The sequence below is a fragment of the Panthera uncia genome, chromosome D2 (assembly GCF_023721935.1).
Source record: "Panthera uncia isolate 11264 chromosome D2, Puncia_PCG_1.0, whole genome shotgun sequence".
Taxonomy (NCBI): Eukaryota; Metazoa; Chordata; class Mammalia; order Carnivora; family Felidae; genus Panthera; species Panthera uncia.
The window spans coordinates 8,433,325-8,455,759 of record NC_064818.1 but is presented as its reverse complement, the minus strand read 5'-3'; the positions used below and the strand labels follow the sequence as shown (position 1 = coordinate 8,455,759).

Here is a 22,435-nt window from a genome sequence, read left to right as displayed (position 1 = left end):
AATCACAGGACGAGGGACGTTAAGCCAGAAGAAAATGAAGTGAATCTTTCAAGTATGTGCAGAAATGAGTGTCAATGCAGAATTTTGTATCTAGAGAAAACATGTTTTATAAATGAAGAGGAAATAAAGGCTCTTTGGACAAATAAAAGTGGAGAGAATTCACTGCCAACACATCCATGTTGTAAGAAATACTAAAAGGAGTATTAGAAAGAGTAAGCTGCACAAAGAAATACAGTGCTAATGGTTTAAAAAAAGAAAGTAAATAAAAGATGCCTTGTGGGGTTTGAAGTAAAATATCACATAGAATGGGAGGAACAGAAGTATATTGACATAAGATTGAAAAGCTACATGTAAACTAGTATGTCATTTGAAATCAGACTGATAAATTAAAGATGTTGTATTCCATAGGGCAAACACTTAAATGCTTGAAATATTCTTATTAAAAAATAGAGGTTTTCACACTAGGTAAAATAGACCCAACCATACGGGTCTTTGAATGCTATCGATAGAAAATCCACTCTAAATATAAATAGGCTAAAAGTTAAAAGATGGAGGGGTACCTGGGTGGCTCAGTTGGTTAAGCCTCCAACTCTTGATTTCAGCTCAGGTCAAGACATCATGGTTCGGGAGTTCAAGCCCAGAGTTGGGCTCTGAGCTGGCAGTGTGGAGCCTGCCTGGGATTCTCTCCTTCCCTTTCTCTCTGCCCCTCCCCCACTTGTGCTCTCACTCTCAAATAAATCAACTTAACAACAAAAAAAGTAAAAAGATGGAAAAAGATATACATGGAAACGTTAACTAAAAGAAAGGTGAAGGTACTATGTATGCGTCTTTCTTTTTTTGCCTCCAGCATTCTGACTAAAAACTGAGGGTTCCTGTGACTAGCCAGCCCACCTCAGATTTGATAATATGCTAGAACAACTCACAGAACTCAGAAAACAATTTACTTATTTATTACTAGTTTATTATAAAGGATTCAACTCTGGAACAGCCAGAAGGAAAACACACATTGGCAAGGGTTTGGGACGTGAGCAGTGTGTGAGCGTGTGGAACTCCGGGCACGCAACTCAACACTCCTCAAACTCTGTTGTTCAGAAGTGTTTATGGAGGTTTCATTGCCCAGGCTTGAATGATTAAATCACAGGCCGCTGGTGGCAGCCAGCCCCTTGCTGAAGCGGTCTAGTGGCCCCCAGCATCTGGTCAGCCCAGTATACCAAAGACCGTCTTTTCATGCCAGAGACCCCAAGGGATTATGGAGCCATGTGTACAAGGAATCACATGTGAAGTTCAAAATTCTGTTATATTCTAGCCTCTGTCACTACCTAAAAACTGCAATAGACCCCCACAGTTTTATCTGAATGAAATTCAAATTTAGCGGCATGGCTGAGAACATCAAGATCAAGTTCATGCTGAGGTCTCCAACTTTACTCCATGCTGTTGCTCACTGCACTTGCCACGCCAGAGCCACACCAGCCGTCCTGCCGTTGACCCAACAAGTCAAGCACGCTCCCCTCTCTCTCAGAAAACGCTCTTCTCAGGGATCACATGGTTTAGGTCCTTTTCAACTAAAATTTTGAAGAAGCCACGTGGACCACTTGGCTTAAACAGTCCACCTATCCCAAATGCCCTCGATCACATCACCTCATTTTCTTATCTTTAAAACCCTTCATAATGGGGCGCCTGGGTAGCTCAGTTGGTTAAGCATCTGACTTCAGCTCGGGATGATCTTGCGGTTCATCAGTTCGAGTGCTGTGCTGACAGCTCAGAGCCCGGAGCCTGCTTCCAATTCCGTGTCTCCCTCTCTCTATGCTCCCAACTCACGTGTGCGCGCACGCGGGGGCTCTTTCTCTTTCTCAAAAATAAACATTAAAAAGAAAATTTAAAAAAATAAAAAATAAAACCCTTCATAGCATTCAGCATGACCTGAAATTATAAGATTAAATTATTTGCACCCTTGTTTATTGTCTACTTCTTCGTCTATGGTCCTTACCTCTATGCCTCCCTCCTGAATCTAAGCTCCACGAAAGCAGAATCCTTGATGTATCTCTGATGTATCCCAAGCTTTTAGGAGGGCATTAGTTAAATGTTAGCTGGAGGTGTAAACTTCCTGAATGCCTATTTTAGCAAGGCACTGTGATTTGTATCTTGCCTCATCTGATGCTCGTACGTATTGTGACAAAGGTCTTACTACTGAAATATACAATGAGGAAACAGAGGCTCACAGAGGTTAAGTGACTTGTCTAAGCTAATAAATGGCTTACCTAGGATTTGTGGAGTAGGCGTATGAATATCAAAGCACACTTCAGAACAAAAAGTTCTACGAGAGATAGAGACATCATAACGGGGTCATCTCATTAAGAGAAGAACATAAAGATTCTTATATTTATACACTTAATAATAATTCTTAATGATTCTTTAAAAAAAAGTTTTTTTAATGTTTATTTTTGAGAGAGAGAGAGAGAGAGAGAGAGAGAGAGACAGAGCACAAGCAGGGGAGAGGCAGAGAGAGAGGGATCCACAGTCCAAAACAGGCTCCAGTCTCCGAACTGTCAGCACAGAGCCCAACGCGGGGCTCGAACCCATGAGCCGTGATATCATGACCTGAGCCGAAGTCGACGCCTAACCAACTGAGCCACCCAGGCGCCCCAATAATAAATCTTTAAATAGATAAAGCAAAACCGAACAGAACTGAAAGGAGAAATAAATGAATACAAAATTCTAGCTGGAGACTCGAACGGTGCTATCTCACTGTGTCACTGACAAAGCTTTTGAGTGTTCTAGCCCCAATCCCATTTTGCCATCAGCCCAGTGACTTTTAGTTTACTGCTTCATATGGAGCAGTGATTTTTCAGGAATGCACATATCGTGTTATAACAGGTGTATTCATACACCTTCATTGCTCTCCACTTGTTTTTAGCCTTTTATCTACACAGACACCCAGCCTTTGTGTTGCCCAGATTTGCAACTGGTACATTCTCTTCTGTCAGCTAGCTCCCACAATTGCTTTAATTAGTTCTTCAGTTAAATTCAAAGCCCACCACCAGTCTTTTTACCATGCTTTCTTTCTGTCACTCCTTGGTTACCTGATACTCATTCTCTAATAGAGGCTTCCAGGAACAATGATCCTAGGGTTCTTGCCTATTCGAAAAAGGTTTGTTCCTCATTAAAGAAGATCCTCTTAAATGGGTATAATACTGTCAATGGAACACACTAAGGATTTTGTAGGAACTGCTGTGCTAATTCTTACCTACAGATTTAACTATGGAAAAGTCTGAAGCTAGTTGGACTTTCTCTCATATTGGCTGGTTATCAAACTCTTTGTTTTTGAAATCCCGTCCCTTTATTAGAATCTATCCTAATGTGGATGCGACTGGCCCTTTTATACAGATTCAATTGCACCTCTCCCTCCAACCCCCCCCACAAAAAGTGTTCCTGGGTTATTTTAAATACTTGTTCTATTTCCTTTACTTTCCCATTTGGGGGACGAACTGTAGGCAGAGCATGCGGGGGAGCTCTAATCTTCAGGACTCATTTCAGCTGCTTCTCGCTCACATGTCTCACTTCCTTCTGAATGTAATTTCAACACTATCTGTTTTTTCTTGCGATTCCTCCGATTTCCTTTCTTGACTGTGATTTTATTTTTTGTTTCAATTCTTTTCTGACTTTGACACCCCACAATTTGTTTTCTATTAACATCTTCCTTAAAAACTCGTATCACAGAGGTAATTAATTCCATTAGTTCTCTCTTTTGAAACTCATTATTTAATATTTGGTCACACTATTTATCTACTTTATGACTACTTTGATCAAATGACAATTCAATCACCTACTATCTTTCTTGCCGATCTTTGTCCTCCCTTTTTTCTTGCAACAGTTTCGTATGTATTTTGTGCTGGTTCCTGTTCAATTACTCAGGCTGAAAGGAGGTGAGCTTTGTAAGGAACAGCACGCTGCACAAGGTTTACTCGAGAGAAGGGAAGAGAGTCACGTCTTAGGCTGACAAGGTAATTCCTTATGAACAAGCATTTTGCACATGTACTGGACTCAGTTTATAGATCAGCCAAACTCTGCCTTCCTTCGTAGCCAGAGCGGCCTTGGCAGCGGCTTCTCTCTTGGCGATCCCTGCGTCGGGTCACCGGGCTGGCACTGCTGTCGCTCCAGAGTGAGGAACGGCGGGTGTCGAGCTGACTTCCAGAAACTACGTGCCCCGGTAACCGAACTGGACCCACGGAGGCTCTGGGGCCCCAGCATCTGCCCAGACAAACCGTCTGATGCAATCCAGAAAAGAAAGGTAGTCAAACCTCTACAGAACAATTGCATCTAATAAAGGAGAACAGGAAGAAGACCACAGATCTATCGTTCTCCCTTCCACCTCTCCGACGCGCCGCTCTGGGACACAGCGGTTCACATGAAGACTCTGACAATACCCTGTTGGTCCGAGCGACCCGATGCGCTAATTACAGAGCTCTGGTCACCAAGGCAACTGCCGTCTGGAACTTTCCTTTCCTCCTAACCGCTTCCCTCATTTTTGTAGAAGGTCTGCACATCCTTACCAATTGTTACCGAGCGAGTTTTTGCTTCAAATCCTGTGGCCTGCAAGTACCCGCTAAGAGAGCGTAAGATTCTCTCTCCACATTTAGACGTCTGTGAGGCGGTTTTCCCAGACGTAAAGCCTCTCTTGCGCTATCACAGAAACAGAAGAGGCTACTGGAAGATATGTTTGGTTTCTACACTTTACTACATCTGCTTGGCAAAAGCAAACTGCATCCGAGGGAGCTCAGCCATCTAGAGCACAGCACTGCTGTTAATCTAAGTTTTACGTTTCACACCTCAGACTACGTACTCTGTTCACGAAAAGCACTGCGCCAGTCCCCAGAGCATCAGAAATGCTTTTGTTTTCTACCCGCCTGCTGATACACACGCTCCTTGATTTGTCCAATTTCGCACCGTTTACACCTGCACTGATTTGGGATTTCAGATATCCTCTCGTGTCATAGTGACATGTATGTGGTTCATTTTCCTTAATGCTTCTGGATGGTTTGTGAGCAGAGAGAGAAAAAAGGCTGACGTTACATATTCTTCAAAACGTTCATTTTGTTTTTGAAAACTGTCTTAATTTGGCTACAGGACGCCACATTCTCTGTTTCCACCTTATCCCCAAAATGCTTGTCTCTCTTCTTCACTGAGCTTTCTCATTTTAATGACTTCTGAAAGCCGGTAGCCCAGGGGACAGTCTTCAGACCTCTCAGATCTGTTCATTGGTACCTCTAAGGAGAGGCTGTCTGGTCCCTTAGGCTCAGACACTAAATTTAAAAACTTTAAGTACTACCATAAATTGATAATTTCCAAATAAATCATCTCCAACCTGGGGTCTCCCCTAAACTACCTCTGTTCAAACAGTCAAATGCTTACTTACTCCCAGGTAAACCTGGACAGTTTATAATCACCTGAAACTTGGTATGTGCAGTCTAAACTCCTATGACTTCTAAACTGCTTCTCCCCAATCTCCCCCCATCTTGGCAACCGGTACCCATTCATCCAATTGCTCTGGATGAAATCCTTGGAGTCGCTGACTCCTTTCTTTCTCTCACGTTCCTCATCCAACTCACAGCACATCTTATAGGTCCCACCTTCAAACCATAACCAGAAGCCAACCATGGCCACTCTTCTCCGCCACTCCCAACCGGGGGTAACCTATCCCCCCTCCTCAGAGACTGCAGTACTGTCCTGCTGGTCTCCCTTTCATCCCTCTGCCCCAGTAGTATTTTCTTTGCCCAGTGGCCAGAGAGAAAAGTTAAAAGAAAAATAAGCATATGTTGCTTAGTAGGTAAAATCCTACCAATGGCTTTTCATTTGACTCAGTATAAAATCAGTCTTTATCATGGCCTGAACGGCCCTATGTAATTTGAGCTCCGTTACCTCCACAATGTCAACTCTTACCACTCTCTGCTCACTCATTTCCCCTAGTCCACAGTGACATGTGTGTGTCCTCAAAAACACCAAGCACATTCCTGCCTCGGTAGACTGACATTTAATGTCTCCTCTGCCATCCATAATCCTCACCTCATTCCGTTCAAGTTGATATCACCCAAGTGCCTTCCTGAACCTCTTTTCTCAAGTATAACATTTCATTAGTTTTCATCTTTAACTTCTTCGCTATTTTATTGGCATATCATGCATTTGCGTGTTACGTATGAAGTGTTGTTTGTTTCTTATCTTTCTCTCCCTATCAGAATGCAGGGTCCACGAAGTGAGGAGCAAATTTAGTTTGCTGAAGTATTTCTGGCACCTAAAACCTTCGTGCCACACAGTGGGTACTCAGTATTTGCTGAATGTGAAAATGAACATACAAGCAAGCACCTGAGAATAAAAGGGATTCATACCATGCCATCAGGTGTCCATCCGTTTAACACATACTAACTCACCTGGGCAGCTCTGGTCTAGGGACTCTTCCTCTACGAGCCATGGCTGCTGTCCTTGTTCCAGCCTGAAGATCACGTCTGGTTTAGGGACGCAGCACCCTGTGAATGGGAAACGACATGGCAACTGGGCTAGGCCCATGGGTTTCAGGGCCTTTGAAGAACACAGAAAACGAAGCTTCAGGGGCCAAATACAATCTTTCATTGAAATAGAAAACATTCTTTTTTTTTTAATGTTTATTTATTTGGGGGGGGGGGGGGCGGGCAGAGAGAGGAGACACAGAATCGAAGAAGGCTCCAGGCTGAGGTGTCAGTACAGAGCCTGACACAGACCGTGAGATCATGACCTGAGCCAAAGTCAGATGCTTAACCGACTAAGTCACCCAGGAGCCCCAAAAAATAAAACATTCTTTATGGTGTTTCAACAATCCTTCCCCTTAATACTTGAGTATCAAGCCTCCATATCACTAAATTCAATGAAGCTTCTACAGGTTTCAAATCAAGAAAGGATGTGCATACTAGGAGTCTACATGGCAAACAACCCCTTACCCACTGCGACAAGGTGGCTGTAGTTCTCCAGCATCACGTCCCTGTACAGGGTCCTCTGGGCAGGGTCCAGGTGCTGCCACTCTTCCTGGGAGAAGCCCACAGTCACATCCTCAAATGATAAGGATCCCTGAAACAGCACGTTTGTGTTTAAGTGTAAGAAATCAGAACTGGAAGGCATGGAACAGCTGTCAGAGAACCGTCAGGGAGTTCACCATGCACAGGCAATTAGAAAATGTGTTATGGCAAGTCTACTTGTGCACTTGACTGGAAAGGTCCTCACCGTTGTGCCAAGTTACCGGGGTCGTGGTACATGCCTACGTGCCATAAAGACCTCTCCTACTCTGAGAATCTGAAGACCAATAACACCACGTCACTGTCCTCAAGGAGCACATAATCCGACAAACACACATAAACGTGTAAGCATGTAACTGCGATGAGATGTTACTACAGGAAAAAGATGCACGATGTAGATGGAGGTTACAGAGGGGAGAAAAGTTCTACTGCTGCTACTGGGGTGAGTTTCACTGATAACAGAGTATCATTCACAAAACTCGGGCAAGAGCATCACCATGTATACGTCCAAAATATGTAGTGAAAGCAGTAACAATGAACACACAGGGGAGTACTGTTGGGACTCTGAGAAGATAAAGAGCTATAGCGGTATTCAGGGAACGTGGTACGAGAAATTCTGGACGTAACTCCAGTAGAATAGGGGCATCCAAAATATTTGGTTACTCTTCTAAGAAACCTTTCTTTCATAGGATTGTCAACTTATAATGTGAATCTATATATTGTTTCCTCATTATTTTTTTTCTAAGTCACTTTTATTGTTTTCAACTGAATAAATTTGGCACGTAACATTGTGTAACTTTGATACACCTACATGTTATAATGATTGCCGGCATAGCTCTATTTACCACATTACCTAATGATAATATACGGTATTACTGTCTATATTCATTTCACAGTACATCAGATTTCTCCATTCTTTTTTTTTTTTTTTTTGGATTAAAATAAATGTAGGGAGGCATCTGAGTATTTTCTTCCCATAACTGAACAGACTCTTGCACAGTCCCTGGGTTATATATGACCCACTTAGGAGATGACCACCGTGGAAAATATTGCAAGAAACAGACATAAGCAGGCAGAGACAGAGACGTATCATTCCCAGGTTATCAAAACAAATAGCTAATAAATGCTCATGCCATATATTAAAAACTAGTTAACAGGGAAAAGATTAGACTATTACCCAGAAATTTTTTAAGTATTATTGAGAATAAACAAGGAATACCCGAATAAATGAATACACTATATGCATGGATTGGATAACTCAATATTACAAAAACCTAATTTCTCCCCAAATTAGCCTATAAATCAGAACGACTGGTTAAATCCAGACAATCAGAATTAAAATCTTGGCAGATATTTCTGTGGAAGCTGACAAGTTCATTCTCAAACTTATGAAGAAACTCAAATGACCAAGAATAATCAAAGCCATCTTGGAGAACAAATGAGTAAACTCACAATGACGTAGGCAGAATTCCAAGATGACCTCCAAAGAGCCTCACACTGATATAATCTTCTCTTAAGTGGGAGAGACTTGTGTTCCAGTGATATTGTGTTCCTTGTGTTATGTTATATTCAATGGCAAAACAGGTTTTGCAAGTATAATTAAGATCCCTTAATTAGCTGACTCTGATCTAAATGGGAGATTGCCTTGGGTGGGCCTGACCTAATCATGTGAGTCACTTAAAGAGGGTAAAATATCAGAGACATTCTTCTGATCTGAAAGAAGCAGGCTACTCTGAGTTCTAGAGCTATGTAGAAATAAATTCTGCCACATATGTATGAAAGGGAACCCAGGTGACACTTTGGTTGCAACCTTACGCCTAAGAGGACCTAGATAACCTATTTCAGACTCCTTATCTACAAAAACTGTGAGATAATAAACTTGTGTTGTTCTTACCTGTAAAATTTGAGGTAATTTATTATGAAGTACAAAACTGATGTACTAGTGGATATAAAGATTTATTCCAAAGTTAGAGTAATTTAACAGAGTGCACTATCAGTAAAAGAATAAACTGAAAGATCAATGGAATTAAATTTATAATCTAGAATCTGACCCACAAACATGGACACCTGGTTTATTAAAAAAAAAAAGAAAAAAAAAGTGTTACTAGTAAAGCAGTGAGAAAAGGACATTGAAAAAAAATTTTGATTTCAATCTCACATAATATGTGAAAATCAATTCCAGATGGACTGTAGGTTGATCAGTAAAACTTCCAGAATATTACACAAAAAACTATCTTCACAATCTGTAGACAAGCAAAAAAAATTTAAGCAAGACACCAAAAACACTAAGCATAAAGAAAAAGAGTGAAATTAATAGGAGGACAGTGAAGTTAAGAACTTCTATTAATCAAAAGGAAATAATTTTTTAAAAAAGCAAACCAGAGAACAGGAAATTTTAGCAACATCTTGAAATGATACAGGGATTATATCCAAAATATATAAAATGCTCCTAAAATCAGTAAGGAACAACATGAACTAATGGAAAAATGGGAAAAGGACCTAACACAGTGACTTCACAAAAGAAAAGATCCATGGCCAATCAACATGAGAAAAGTGCTCAACCCACACCATCAACCACTGAGTGAAAGGCTACTGGGAATAAGAACATGCACACAGTCTCCAAGTGTCCTGTGACAGATTATGAGTTTACAAAAGGAGACAAGAAAACTCTACTTTTCGAGTGGGGTATTTGGTGGTATTATTAATAATGGTACAGTCATACCTTACAAGTATACAATAAATGAGCCTAATAAAAATACACAATCTGACTCTAATCATGAGGAAAAACAGATCCGTCGAACCAGACGTGGGGGCCACAGACCACAGACCTGCTTCTCGACATGGCTGCCCACAGCCAGGCATCATCCCCAGACCTTCGGACTTAACTGGTATGAAGCATAGTCTGGGTCCAGGAATATTCGAAGAGTTTCAGATGATTCTAAAGCATTAAGTTCAAGAATAACTACTCAGCAAGACATGTGACCAGGACTTAAAAAATAAAAATCTATCATATGAAAGAATATAAGGGTATGATCTTTAATTGGATCCTAAACCCAGTAAAGTTTAAAGGACACTTTGGGTACAAATAGGGATATCACAGACAAAGAAAGTATGTGGGGAAAATGCTTTTATCTTTTTAACTTTGAAAATATAAAAGCTGAAGTAAAATACTTAGACATGAAGTCATAACAAAAAATGAACAAAACCTACATAAAGAAAGCTGTGAAAACACTCCTTTAAAAAGCTATTAGAAGAAACTGAAAGCTAGCCCATGTTCTCACAGAAGAAATCTTAGCATCAAAAAGATTTTGATTCGTAACATTAATAGGGCAATTTAATGCAGTCTCAAAAAAATACCATCAAGCTTCTAAGTGGGCATAAAACAAGTTGGTTATATATTTAATTGCAAGAAAAGCAAAGTAAGCCAAGAAAAACCTGAGAAAAGAGCAATGAGGAGGAATTAATCTACCGGAAAGTACCAGATATAAACATAAAGCTTCCATAATTAAAATAATGTGGTACAAGACACATAAATAAAAAAAGGGATCAATGGAAAGAGACTCAAATGCATCTGGAATTTAGTAAATGATAAAGACAATATAATAGAGTAGGAAAAAGAATCTTTCATTAACACTGATAAGATAACTTGGAGCACCTGGGTGGCTCAGTTGGCGAGTGACCAACTTCAGCTCAGGTCATGATCTCACGGTTTGTGAGTTCGAGCCCTGCATGGGGCTCTGTGCGGATGTTTCAGAGCCTGGAGCCTGTTTTGGATTCTGTGTCTCCCTCTCTCTCTGCCCTTCCCCCGACTCACCCTCTGTCTCTGTCTCTCAAAAAATAAATAAACGTTAAAAATTTTTTTAAACAGTGATAAAATAACTTAATAGGATAAGAAAGATAAATGGGATCCTTTCTCATCTATACATCAAGAAAACTGCAAACGGATTGGTCAAGGTTAATGTAAAAGACTACGTAAGGTATAGAAGAAAACATGGGTGAGTTCCTCGATAACTTAAGAATAACATTTTCCTAACCATGACTAAAAATCCTGATGCAATAAAATAAAATAACAAATTTGACCAAAAAAATTAAAAAACAAGCAAAGAAAACCTTCTGCAGAGTTAAATAAAGTTAAAAACAAAATCAAAAGTAAACAAAAATGACAACTCAGAGGTAAGTATTCACAACTTAGGTGACAAAGAAAGGGTTAATATCCCTATATAATGAGCTCCTTAAAAGGAAAAAAGCAACTGCCCCATGAAATATGGACAAGAACTGAGAAGAGAAAACTCACAGGAAGAGAAACACTAATGGCACTAACTATATCTTATAAAATCAAGCTCACCCTTTAAAAAGAAAAGTGAAAATAAAAATTATACCGAACAATTTCACTATCGGACTGGCAGAAATCCAAAAGAATAACAACATATACACTTAATTTAATTTGCTGTTGACATAAAAGCATCCTGATATCCTGCTGTTGAGAATGTAAAATGATTAACCACTAAGAAGTGGAATATGGCAATAGTTAGCTAAATTACAGATGGATTTACCACTTAACGCAGAAATCCCACTTCTGGGAACCAACCACAGGGCACGCTAGCCAAAGAAAGAAAAGACATAGGCGCAAGGCTACATCACTATTTATATTTACAAAAGACTAGAAACCACCCAAATTAATAAAGAACTGGTTGAATGTGTTATGATAGACTCACACCATGGAGTGGTGCGGAGCGACTGGAAAAAGAACTGGGGAATATCTCCGTATAGTGCTACAGAGTGAACTCCATAATATATTATTAAGTGACAAAAAGTTTAAGTGAGAAAATCAAGTATAATATGCGACCCACAAAGACCTACACATGGGTCTGCTTAATTAAAAATAACAAAATGAGAATCACTGAATTGTACAAGTAAAATTAACATAACACTGTATGTTAATTAACTGGAATTCAAATAAAAACTTGGGGCACCTGAGTGGCTCAGTTGGTTGCCTGCCTGATTCTGGATTTCGGCTCAGGTCAAGATCCCAGGTTGTGGGAGCGAACCCAACATCAGGCTCTGCACTGAATGTGGAGCCTGCTTGAGATTCCCTCTCTCTCTCCCTGTGCCCTGCTCATGTGTGCTCTAAAATAAAAAAAAAAAAAATTTTTAATTAAAAAAAAAAAAACTTAAAACAAAATGGTCACCCTCAAAAGGTAAGGGAAGGAACAAGAAACAGGATGGAGGGGACAGAGATAGAAGCCAGACTGATTCTGAATATGCTGTGTATTATATGTACAGTTCATCTTCAGAAAACTGTAAGTGTTTTTTATACTTAAACAAAAATAATTATCAAAATGAAAACAAAACCCTAAAACAAATAGCAAATGAAACAAATGAATCTAATTGTGTCTCAATTTGATGGTACACCTCAGTGAGAAAATATCTGCTGAATTTAAGGCATAGGAATGTGACTACATATCACAATGGGAATATACCCAAAGGATAAAAGGACTGCAGAAAACAAACAAAAACAAAAAACGCAAAAAAAACCTAAAAACCCAACAAATAAAAACAAAAACCTTGAAAAAAAGATTCACAAATCTGCCTACATCAAAATACAACATTTCCACATGACCAACAATACCGTAAAGTTAAAAGATAGAACAAACCCTGGAGAAGATATTTACAACGAATAAAAACAAAGATTACTATACAAAACTCATAAAGGATATTTACAAATTAGTAAGAAACACAAGAACGAAATCAAGAGAAAAATATGTAAAAATATACAAAATATATAAGCCAACGTTTCACAGAAGAAAACTGAAAGACACAATCTGATAAAATAATCAGAGAAATACAAATCACAACAATGAGGCTTTCATTATCCATCAGACTGGCCATAATTTTTTAATTTTTTTTAAAATGTTTATTTATTTTTGAGAGAGAGAGAGAGCAGGGGAAGGGCAAGAGAGAGAGGAAAACACAATCCGAAGCAGGCTCCAGGCTCTGAGCTGTCAGCACAGAGCCCGAAGCGGGGCTGGAACTCACGACCTGTAAGACTATGACCTGACAGGAGCTGCAGTCAGAAGCCCAACGGAGCCACTCAGGTGCCCCAAGCAATAATTTTTAAATAACAATAACCATCAATAAGGAGGTAAAGAACTCTGTGCTATCCTATAAGCTGGCGTGAGCGGTATGGTTACTTAGGAGACCAATCAGGCAGTACCAAGTGACAGTGCAAGTCCTTTCCTTTCATGGTCCAACAATATTAATCATGTGTGTAGGCTCTGGTGTGCTTGAAATGCTTGCTCTTATTCGGGGAGAGAAAATGTAAAAGATGTTCACTGGAGAATTATACATAAAAATGAAAAATGAAAATGGCATGCCTTAAAGAAACGGACAACTAAAATGTATGGTGTCATAACAACATTAGAAAGAATTAAGTATTAATCAACTTGGATAGATCTTAAATGCAATATTAAATTTTAAACACAGAGCTGAGGTAACATACACATCAAATGAGATACAGCCTTCAGAATTCTAAAAATCATATACAACAAAAATATATATTCCTTCATGATACATACACACGGTTGTCTCCCTACACAAATGGAATGACAAATCAATGTACATGCACAAATAGAAGCGAACAGTGAGTCAGGGATGAAAAGCCAGGAGTGGTAGGGTGATTAATGGCCCCAGAGATATTCACATCTAATCCCCGGAACCTGTGAACATTCCTGCACATGGCTAAAGGGGCTTTGCATATATGATTAAGGTAAGAATCTTGAAAAGAGATTTTCCTGGATTATCCAGATCTTGCCTGGAGCATAATGACAGGTGTCCTAACAAGCTGGCAGAGACTGGACTACAGACGGGAAGGCGACGTGGAGACAAAAAGGCAGTGATTGACGTAATGTGCTTTGAAAATGGAGGAAGGTGCCACAAGAGCCAACCCCTCCACCCCGCCAAAAAAGCAAGGAAACACATTCTCCCCTCAGAGCCTCCAGAAGATACCTGTCCTGCCACTGCCTTGACCTTAGCCCCGTCAGAGTCATTTCCGACGTCAGACTTCCAGATCTGTAAGAGGACAAATCTGTGTCGGCTCCAGCCACTACCTCCGAGGTAATTTGTTACAGCTCTAGTAGGAAATTAATGTAGTAGGAAACATGGTCTGCCAAGATGAGGGAAATCTCACTGACAGGAGGAAGGGGCTTGTGTGGAGTCACAGGAGCCAGCAGTAGGGACCGCACAAGAGCACAGGCAGAGAGGTCGAGCAACTCGTGCCCTGCAAACGATCCCCGAAGCGGGTCTGGGTCAGGAAGGTAAGAGCGGGGAACTGCCCGGGGTCCATCCCTCCACAGAAACATCAGAACAATGGCAACAACTATCCGAATGAATTTTATCAGACCTCTGGAAAAGAGGCAAAGGTTGACAACCACCTACCGAAGGACGGATACAGAAGGCAGCTGAAACCTGGTAGGAGAGACCCGTGTGGCTTTGACTTAGCCTTGCTCCACCTCAGCCTCGCAGGGGGCCCTCGTGGGCCAGAGCCGCCACAGCAAAGAACGCAAACTGGGCGGCTGTCCTAACAGAAAGTTACGGTCGCAGTGCGGAGGCTAGACTCCAAGACTATGGTGCTGGCAAGGTGGTTCCTTCTGCGAGGGAAGAAGCCGGTCAAGGCTTCTTCCGTGGGCTTGCAGGCGACCGTCTCCCTGTGTCTCATCATCTTCCCTCTGTACGCAGCTCTGGGTCCAAATCTCCCTTTGATGAGGACACCAGTCATACCATATTAGGGCCCACCTAATGATGTCACTTTAACTTGATTACCTTGGTAAAGATCCTACCTCCAAATAAGGTCACATTCTAAGGTATCGGGGGTTAGGGCTCCAACACATGAATTTTCGGGAGACACAATTCAACCCACGAACTGGCTCAGCAACAGTCTTGGAAGATGAAATCCCACATTCTCGGTGTGGATTCCTGGTGCTGGAGAGAATAGAACAGAGCTGGTTCTCAAACAATGGGGACTGCCTGTTTTGACCTGCCTAGTGGAGACATGAAAAGACTAAGGCAAAATACTCCTATAACTCTCGCACAACACAGGATACGGGGAGGGCACCTGCTGAAAACATGTGAAGGCAAATGAACCAGCTGCTGCCACCAGGGGCAAAAGATAACGCATGGGGCGAACAAGACATGCCAAAAAAGTCTGGTGAGAAACGCTGGGGAGTGGAATAGCTTGAGACTGAAAAGCTTCCACATGTTCCTGGAAATCTAGAAGACACACGTATTCAGGACAGGATGCATGTTCAGAAAAGACCCAATAAAGCCCCAGGCTCTCACCTCTGGTGGCCATCAGCTCTGCGCCAACAGGAAGTGAGCGCGAGGGAAGAGTTGTCAACGGCCCGGTCTTGTGCCGGTGGTGGTGGTGGTGGTGGTGGTGGTGGTGGTGGTATAACCCAACACACCTAGACCCCAGCAGCAAGGACTCAGAGATTTTTGGTTTTGTTGGCCCCAGGCATTTAAGAAAATCTCTAGTTCACCACTGGGGGACACCTGGGTGGCTCAGTAGGTTAAGTGTCCAACTTGGGGTCAGGTCGTGATCTCGCGGTTCATGAGTTTGAGCCCCGCATCAGGCTCTGTGCTGCCAGCTCAAAGCCTGGAGCCTGCTTCGGATTCTGTGTCTCCCTCTCTCCCTCTGCCCTTCCCCCACTTGCATGTGTGCGCACTCTCTTTCTCAAAAATAAATAAAAACATTAAAAAAAATTTTTTTTAATTACTAGTTCACCATTGGTAAATGGAATACACTTCTGTAATGAAATGGAGCAAATACAGTCTTTACAAAAAAGTCTTTCTTTACACAAACTCATTACACAACAACGAAACTGCACCTTACCTAACAGTAACAAGCCTAAGGGGTGTGGGAGAAAAAAAATAGTCTCTTCAACAAATGACATTGGAACTGGATATCCACATGCAAATGAATGAAAATGGACCCCTCCCTCATATTATACACAAAAATTATCTCAAAACAGATCAAAGACCTACATGTAAGAGCTAAAAACTATAACTCTTAGAAGAAAACAGGAGTGAATCTTCATGATCTTAGATTTGACATGGATTCTTAGACAAGACATCAATGGCAAATGCAATAAAGAAAAAGAGAAACCAGATTTTACCAAATTATAACCTTTTGTGAATCAAAGGACATGCCATCAAGAGAATGAAAAGACAACTCACAGAATGAGAAGAAATATTTGAAAATCATACATCTGATAAAAGTCTAGTACCCAATGGGGCGCCTGGGTGGCTCAGTCGGTTGAGCATCCGACTTCAGCTCAGGTCATGATCTCGTGGTTTGTGAGTTCGAGCCCTGCGTCAGGCTCTGTGCTGACAGCTCAGAGTCTGGAGCCTGCTTCGGATTCTGTGTCTCCCTCTCTCTCTGCCCCTCCCTGACTAGTTCTCTGTCCCTCAAAAAATAAAATAAAAAAAATTTAAAAAATCTAGTACCCAAAATACTAACAAAAAATCCAATTTAAAAAATGAACCAAGGATTTGAGGGGCACCTGGATGGTTCAGTCGGCTGAGCATCTGACTTTGGCTCATGTCACAATCTCACGGTTTGTGGGTTCCAGCCCCACGTCAGACTTTGCGCTGACAGTGCAGAGCCTGATTCACATTCTGTCTCTCCCTCTCTCTGCCCCTCCCCCACTCTCACGTAATCGCTCTCTCTTTCAAAAATAAACATTAAAAAATAATAATACAGAAAAAAATAAAAATAAAGGGTGCCAGGAGTAATAATAATAATAAAAATGGGCCAAGGATTTGAACAGACATGCATGCAAAGCAGATATCCAAATACCAAACAAGCACATGAAAAGGTACTCATTAGTCATTAGGGAAAAGCAAATCAAAACCACAATGATATATTACTTCATACCCACTAGGATGGCTAACATAAAAAGACAGCAAGCGTTGTCAACAACGAGGAGAAACAAACTTGCATACATTGCTGGTGGAAATGTGAAATTGTGCAGCCACTGTGAACAAGTCTGACGGTTCCTCAGTAAGGTAAGAATACAACTAACATATGGTCCAGCATTATCACTTCTGAGTAAACACCCAGAAGAACTAAAGACACATATTCAAGCAAAACTTGCACATGAAATGTTCAGAGCAGCACTATTCACAATAGTGGAAAGGCAGAAAAAGACCCAATGTCCATTAACCAATAAGTGGATAAACAAAATGTGGTCCTCCATCTGTGCAATGGAATATTATTCACCAATAAAAAGGAACGAAGTCTTGGTAAAAAGGCACAAACATTCAGCTATAAAATGAAGAAGGCTTGATGATCTAATGTGTAACATGGGGACTAGAGCTGGTATCCCTGTATTGTACAATTAAAATTTGCTATGCCAGTGATACCTGGGTGGCTCAGGCAGTTAAGCCTCCGAATTCAACTCAGGTCATGATCTCACTGTTCATGGGTTCGAGCCCTACATAGGGCTCTGTGCTGACAGCTCAGAGCCTGGAGCCTGCTTCAGATTCTGTGTCTCCCTCTCTCTCTGCCCCTCCCCTACTCAAACTCTGTCTCCTCTCTCTCTCTGTCTCAAAAATAAACATTAAAAAATATTGTTTTTAATAATAAAACATTAAAAAAAAAGTTGCTACGCCAAGAAACGAAGAACTATGTGAGGTAACGGACGTGTTTGCTAACTAGACAGGAGGAGTCCTTTCACAATGTATACAAATATCAAAATCATCATGATGTACACTTTAAATGTCTTAGAGTTTTGTCAAATACACCTTAATAAAGTTGGATAAGAAAATGAAGTCTGTAACATCCTACAATACGAACAAACTTTTAAAGCTTCTGCTAAGTGAAGGAAGACACACACAAAGATACGTATCATGTGACTGTATTTATATAAAAGACCCAGAAGAGGCAAGTCTACAGCAACAGAATGTATTTTACTGGTTGCCAGGGACTGAGAATTCCAGAGTAACTTTTATCGAGGGAAAACAAAACCAAAAATAAATCAAGATCATCGGAAAGCTGTCTACGTGGCTTCAGTAACATGGTGTCCTAAAAAACCTCATTAACTGGGCTCTGCTCAGCTTTGTCTTTTGCTTCCACTGAAAGATAATTATAGGCATTCTGGTTGCCACCAGAAGGTTGTTTATCATCTACATAAAAGAAACAAAAGTTGTTTTATTCACCTCTCAATGCCAGAAAGTCTTTAGGCTCCAAATGGAGTCAGATTGCTCGGTGCATGATCAATGTTAACAGTCTTTTTTTTTTTTTTTTTTTTTGGTCATGGCTAAAAGGTCAGAAATATTTGCAACTTAAGTTTGCTAACCATCTAATTTCATTTGAACTGTGTGTGTGTGTGTGTGTGTGTGTGTGTGTGTGTGTGTGTGGTCAACTTTGCCCTATTGATCTGTTACTCCAATGCTACTGGTCTATAGACCTCAACATCACCTGCAATCCTGTTCAAAATGAAAATTTTCGGGTCCCATTCTATGGTTTAATAAACTTTCCAGTTTTGATCTGATGTGCACTAAAGTTCAAGAACCATTGTGTCATGCTGTTTCCCTCAGGTTCATTTTATCTATTTCTACTTTTCATTTAAAATACAGGAGTCGTTACCCTCAAAAAATCCATTATAAAACAAAGCATAAAATGACTTCAACAACAACTCACATAGGATTTCTTCATAATTTGCTGGTCTTTCTTGGAAAAATGTTGAAATCTCTGAAAGTATAGCTGGGATAGAAAAACAGGAATGAAGTCATTAAAGATACAGATTGCTTTGCAGTTCCTGGATTTGCCTTCTTAAAAAGCCACCAACATCACCAGGATAAAATGTCTCTCTATAGGCATTTTATATCCTTTTCACCTTGGAGAAGGGGCAGGAAAGGACATAAGATAAAGCACCCACATGGCCACATGTGACTGTGATTTGGCCATGCAAAGCTTGGGTGTGCAATTTTTCACTGGGTGAATGGAACTCTTGTCTATTGATATTTTGCAATATTGATATTTTAAAACAGTTTAAAATAATAACCCCTTTATTCTACTTCAAAGAAGTTTTAAAAATCAGAAAATTGGTTAAACAAATGACAATATGCTAAATGAAGGAACACTACACCTTCAGCAAAGGTTTTATAATAAAAGTTGTTACATGTATATTTCCTTGTTTACTCCCCAAATTAGAGAACTCAACCGAAGCTGTGAAAAAAAAGGACGGAGGCACTTTCAGGTAAGGGTACTTTTTAATTGTTTTTCTAAAATAGATGTACACTCTGAAACGGCTGTCTTTTAAGAAATGTGTTTCCACAGTGATGATGTGGTCAGCACTGGCCTGGGTGTGGGGAGATTCAATATCTACTTTGGGCTCTGCCCCTAACATAAAACCAGGGAAATTCACTTACACCCTCAGCACCAATTTTTCCTCACCTTTTAGGAAGAAAAATAAACTCTTCTTGTACTGCTATCCTATAAAGAACTCATCCGCACACCTTTAAATGTCAGATTCATCATGTGAAAGACAGCTCGGAATCTGGGAAGAGTGAGTGAAAAATAAAGAGAGTGGGGGATGAGCTGGGATTGGTGAGACAAGACTGATTCAGATCTGGTTTTAAGGCCCTTTCCTGCATGTCCTTGGAGCGCCTCCAATGAAGCCTAACTGTCCTCCATTGGTGCAACCCAGATGCCTCTCTTCTGAAACCTGGTCCAGACTTCCCTTCATTAGGCAGCCCTGAAGGATTCTGAAGGTAGCAACATTCTCAAATCTCACTCATTCTGAACAGGCTGTGCAAACCTAGTATCTGCTCCTCTCTGGGAACTACACTGCCTCTGCTCAAAAACTCAGTCAAATCATGGAATGGTTCTCTCCAGGTAAGATTCTGTTCCCAGAGACTCTTCCTTACTTGACAAAACGTGCTTCATTCAAAGGTAGATGAGAAAAGTACCCAAGGGGCAAATTCTTTTTAACTGAATTGTCATCCAGGCCCACAGTTCAACTGTATTTGTTGCTCCATGGAATCTCTCAGGTCAGACCTTCAATAAACTCAAATCAAGGCTTCTGAGAACAGTTACAGACCTAACTCAGAAACAATTATGCTGTCTATCAGAGGCTCTGAAGACACCTAGAAATCCCTCAAACAGAACTGCCATGGTAAGATTCAATCGTTCAAATTGTTTCTTCACATGCCAAATTACTTCTGCTAAGCGTGCAGGATGCAGTGCTGGCTTTTATAACCAAGATAGTAAATTGCAAAGACCAAGACATTTGGAGAAACAACTAAAACTGTCTTCTAGTTTATCTGCTAATGTTGTGACTTCGGGCATATAACTTTCCTCTCGGTCTCAGTTTTCCAATTTGTTACAGCAAGGAGAGCTATACCCACCTAAGTGAGCATAAAGTAACGAATAAGAAGTCTGTTAACAGTCGCTAATATTTACTGCTAGGCCTCTGAACTCCAGGAGGCAGACGTTATGAATACCTTCAGTTTTACAGACGTAAAGTCTCAGGTAGGTTATTTTTCCCAGATGACTCTTTTATACCCGGTGCTGCCCTGCATCAAAACACCCGCTCAACCCGGGCCCCCTCTCTCTGCGGCTGAGCGCACCCACCACGCATGCGCACCGGACGCTCCTCCCGCGGCCGCACAAGCCACGCCCCGGGATCCACGCGGAATGTGCATCTTCCCCGGGGTACCTGGTCCCCGCATCCCCGCATCCCACACCGGCCCCTCCCCCTAACATAAACTCTCCGGTCCCGGAGTCCCTCCACCCGGCAGAAGCCTCCCCCACCCAGTCTCTCGGGTACAACAGCCGAGGGTCCCGCCGGGGTTCGCAGGCCTCTTCCCCACGCTAGGCACCTTTGGGAGCTCGGGGATCCTTTGGGAGCTCGCCAACCCTCTGGCCTCGCCAACCCTCCCACTTGGGCCGCACCAGCTCCCAGAGCGGCAGGCAGACCTGCAGGATTGTGGAGGTTCCGCACCGTCTCTCACCGTAAGCGGGAGAACCTAGAAGGGCCTGCGAAGTACTGCCCATGCGCAGAAGGAGCCGCAAGAAGACCCGTTCCCATGACCACGCGCGGCGGACTCTGAAACTTCCGGACTCCATTTCCCACAAGTCCGCTCGCTAAGGACCTGGAGAATTTTGAAGACGTTGATGTTTCTTTAGCAATTCAGAGACTGTGGCAGGTGGTTGTCACTTCTGTATGCAGCCCTGTATTTTTTCAGTACCTCAGAGAAAAAGTCTTAAAGCCTATGTGCCTTTTGAACACCAAGCTACCAAAGGAGGCAAAAATGTAAATCGATGTATGTTATTAACATAAATAGGAAAGTTACCTTGAATAGTAGAAAGCCAAACGAATTAAATACTAGAAATGCTAGAAATGAAATAAAAATAATAGTAAACAGTATATAAAATAATAGCATTTCTCTCAGCAGTGAGGAAGATAAGCACTGGACCCTTCAAGTATCAAATAAAAATAAATCCAGACTTCGGTAAGGAGAAACTTATTTCAAAAAGACTATTGCAATAGGAACAATGCTCTGACTTCAATCTGAAAGCATCTCAAAATTGAATAGAAAAAAGGGGCCACTGGCTGGCTCAGTTGGGGGGAGCATGTGACTCTTGATCTCAGGGTTGTGAGTTCAAGCCAAATGTTGGGTGTAGAGATTACTGACATAAGGAAATAAACTTTAGAAAAAGGTTTTTCTTTTATAGGGAGGATGGAAAACGCTCAGCAGAAATTTTTGAGAGAAAACTGGGCAAGTGAGTTGGGGAGGTGAACAAAAAGCATGATGGGGTAGTCTGACATGAAATGTTCCCACTGTAGTCAGCCAACCTTGGGATGAGCTGTTCAGGGTGCATGTTCAGGGAGCTGTTCAGGCTCAGATCTGGGGACAAAACAAAATTCAGGGCTTGTGAAGGGAAGAGAGGCCTGACCAAAGTTTAGTCAAGCTAAGTCAGTGTAGACCTGACCTATAAGAAACTCTAAAAGGCCTTCTTTAGCCTGAAAAGGAAGGGCACTAGACATTAGACAGTAACTTGAAGCCATATTAAGAAATAAGGAATACCAGTAAAGATAACTACACAGGTAAATATAAAAACCAGTATCACTGTATTTTGTGTTAGTAACTCCTCTTTTTATTTCTCATGTAAGGTAAAAGACAAATACACCGACAATAGATGTCAAACAATACCAAGAAACACATAAATTACCTAAACTCAAGAATAGAAAATCTCAACAGATCCATAACAGACAGAGGTTAAATCAGTAATGAAAAACCCCTCAACAAAGAAAAGCCTAGGATCAGATGGCTTTACTCATAAATTCAACCAAATATTTAAAAGGATAATTAACATCAATCTTTCCAAACTCTTC

At 41.2% G+C, this 22,435-nt stretch overlaps 1 protein-coding gene across 6 annotated transcripts in view; it reads right to left on the bottom strand.

Moving 5' to 3' along the window:
• Positions 1–21,162, bottom strand: part of LOC125933201 (zinc finger protein 260-like) — a 30,246-nt gene extending 9,084 nt beyond the window's left edge. The window contains exons 1-5 of one of the 6 annotated variants that reach the window (XM_049646056.1): positions 21,016–21,158; positions 19,492–19,594; positions 18,736–18,798; positions 6,966–7,092; positions 6,423–6,518 (exon numbers count right to left, since the gene is read on the bottom strand). In XM_049646056.1, coding sequence (XP_049502013.1) covers positions 6,423–6,518; positions 6,966–7,092; positions 18,736–18,750 — 238 coding nt within the window. In that variant the 5' untranslated portion in view covers positions 18,751–18,798; positions 19,492–19,594; positions 21,016–21,158. Of the gene's footprint in view, positions 1–1,987; positions 2,060–6,422; positions 6,519–6,965; positions 7,093–18,735; positions 19,595–21,015 lie in introns of those variants that run through there. The other 5 variants (XM_049646058.1, XM_049646057.1, XM_049646059.1 and 2 more) reach the window with 5 other exon arrangements.
• Between the last annotated feature and the right edge of the window lie 1,273 nt (positions 21,163–22,435).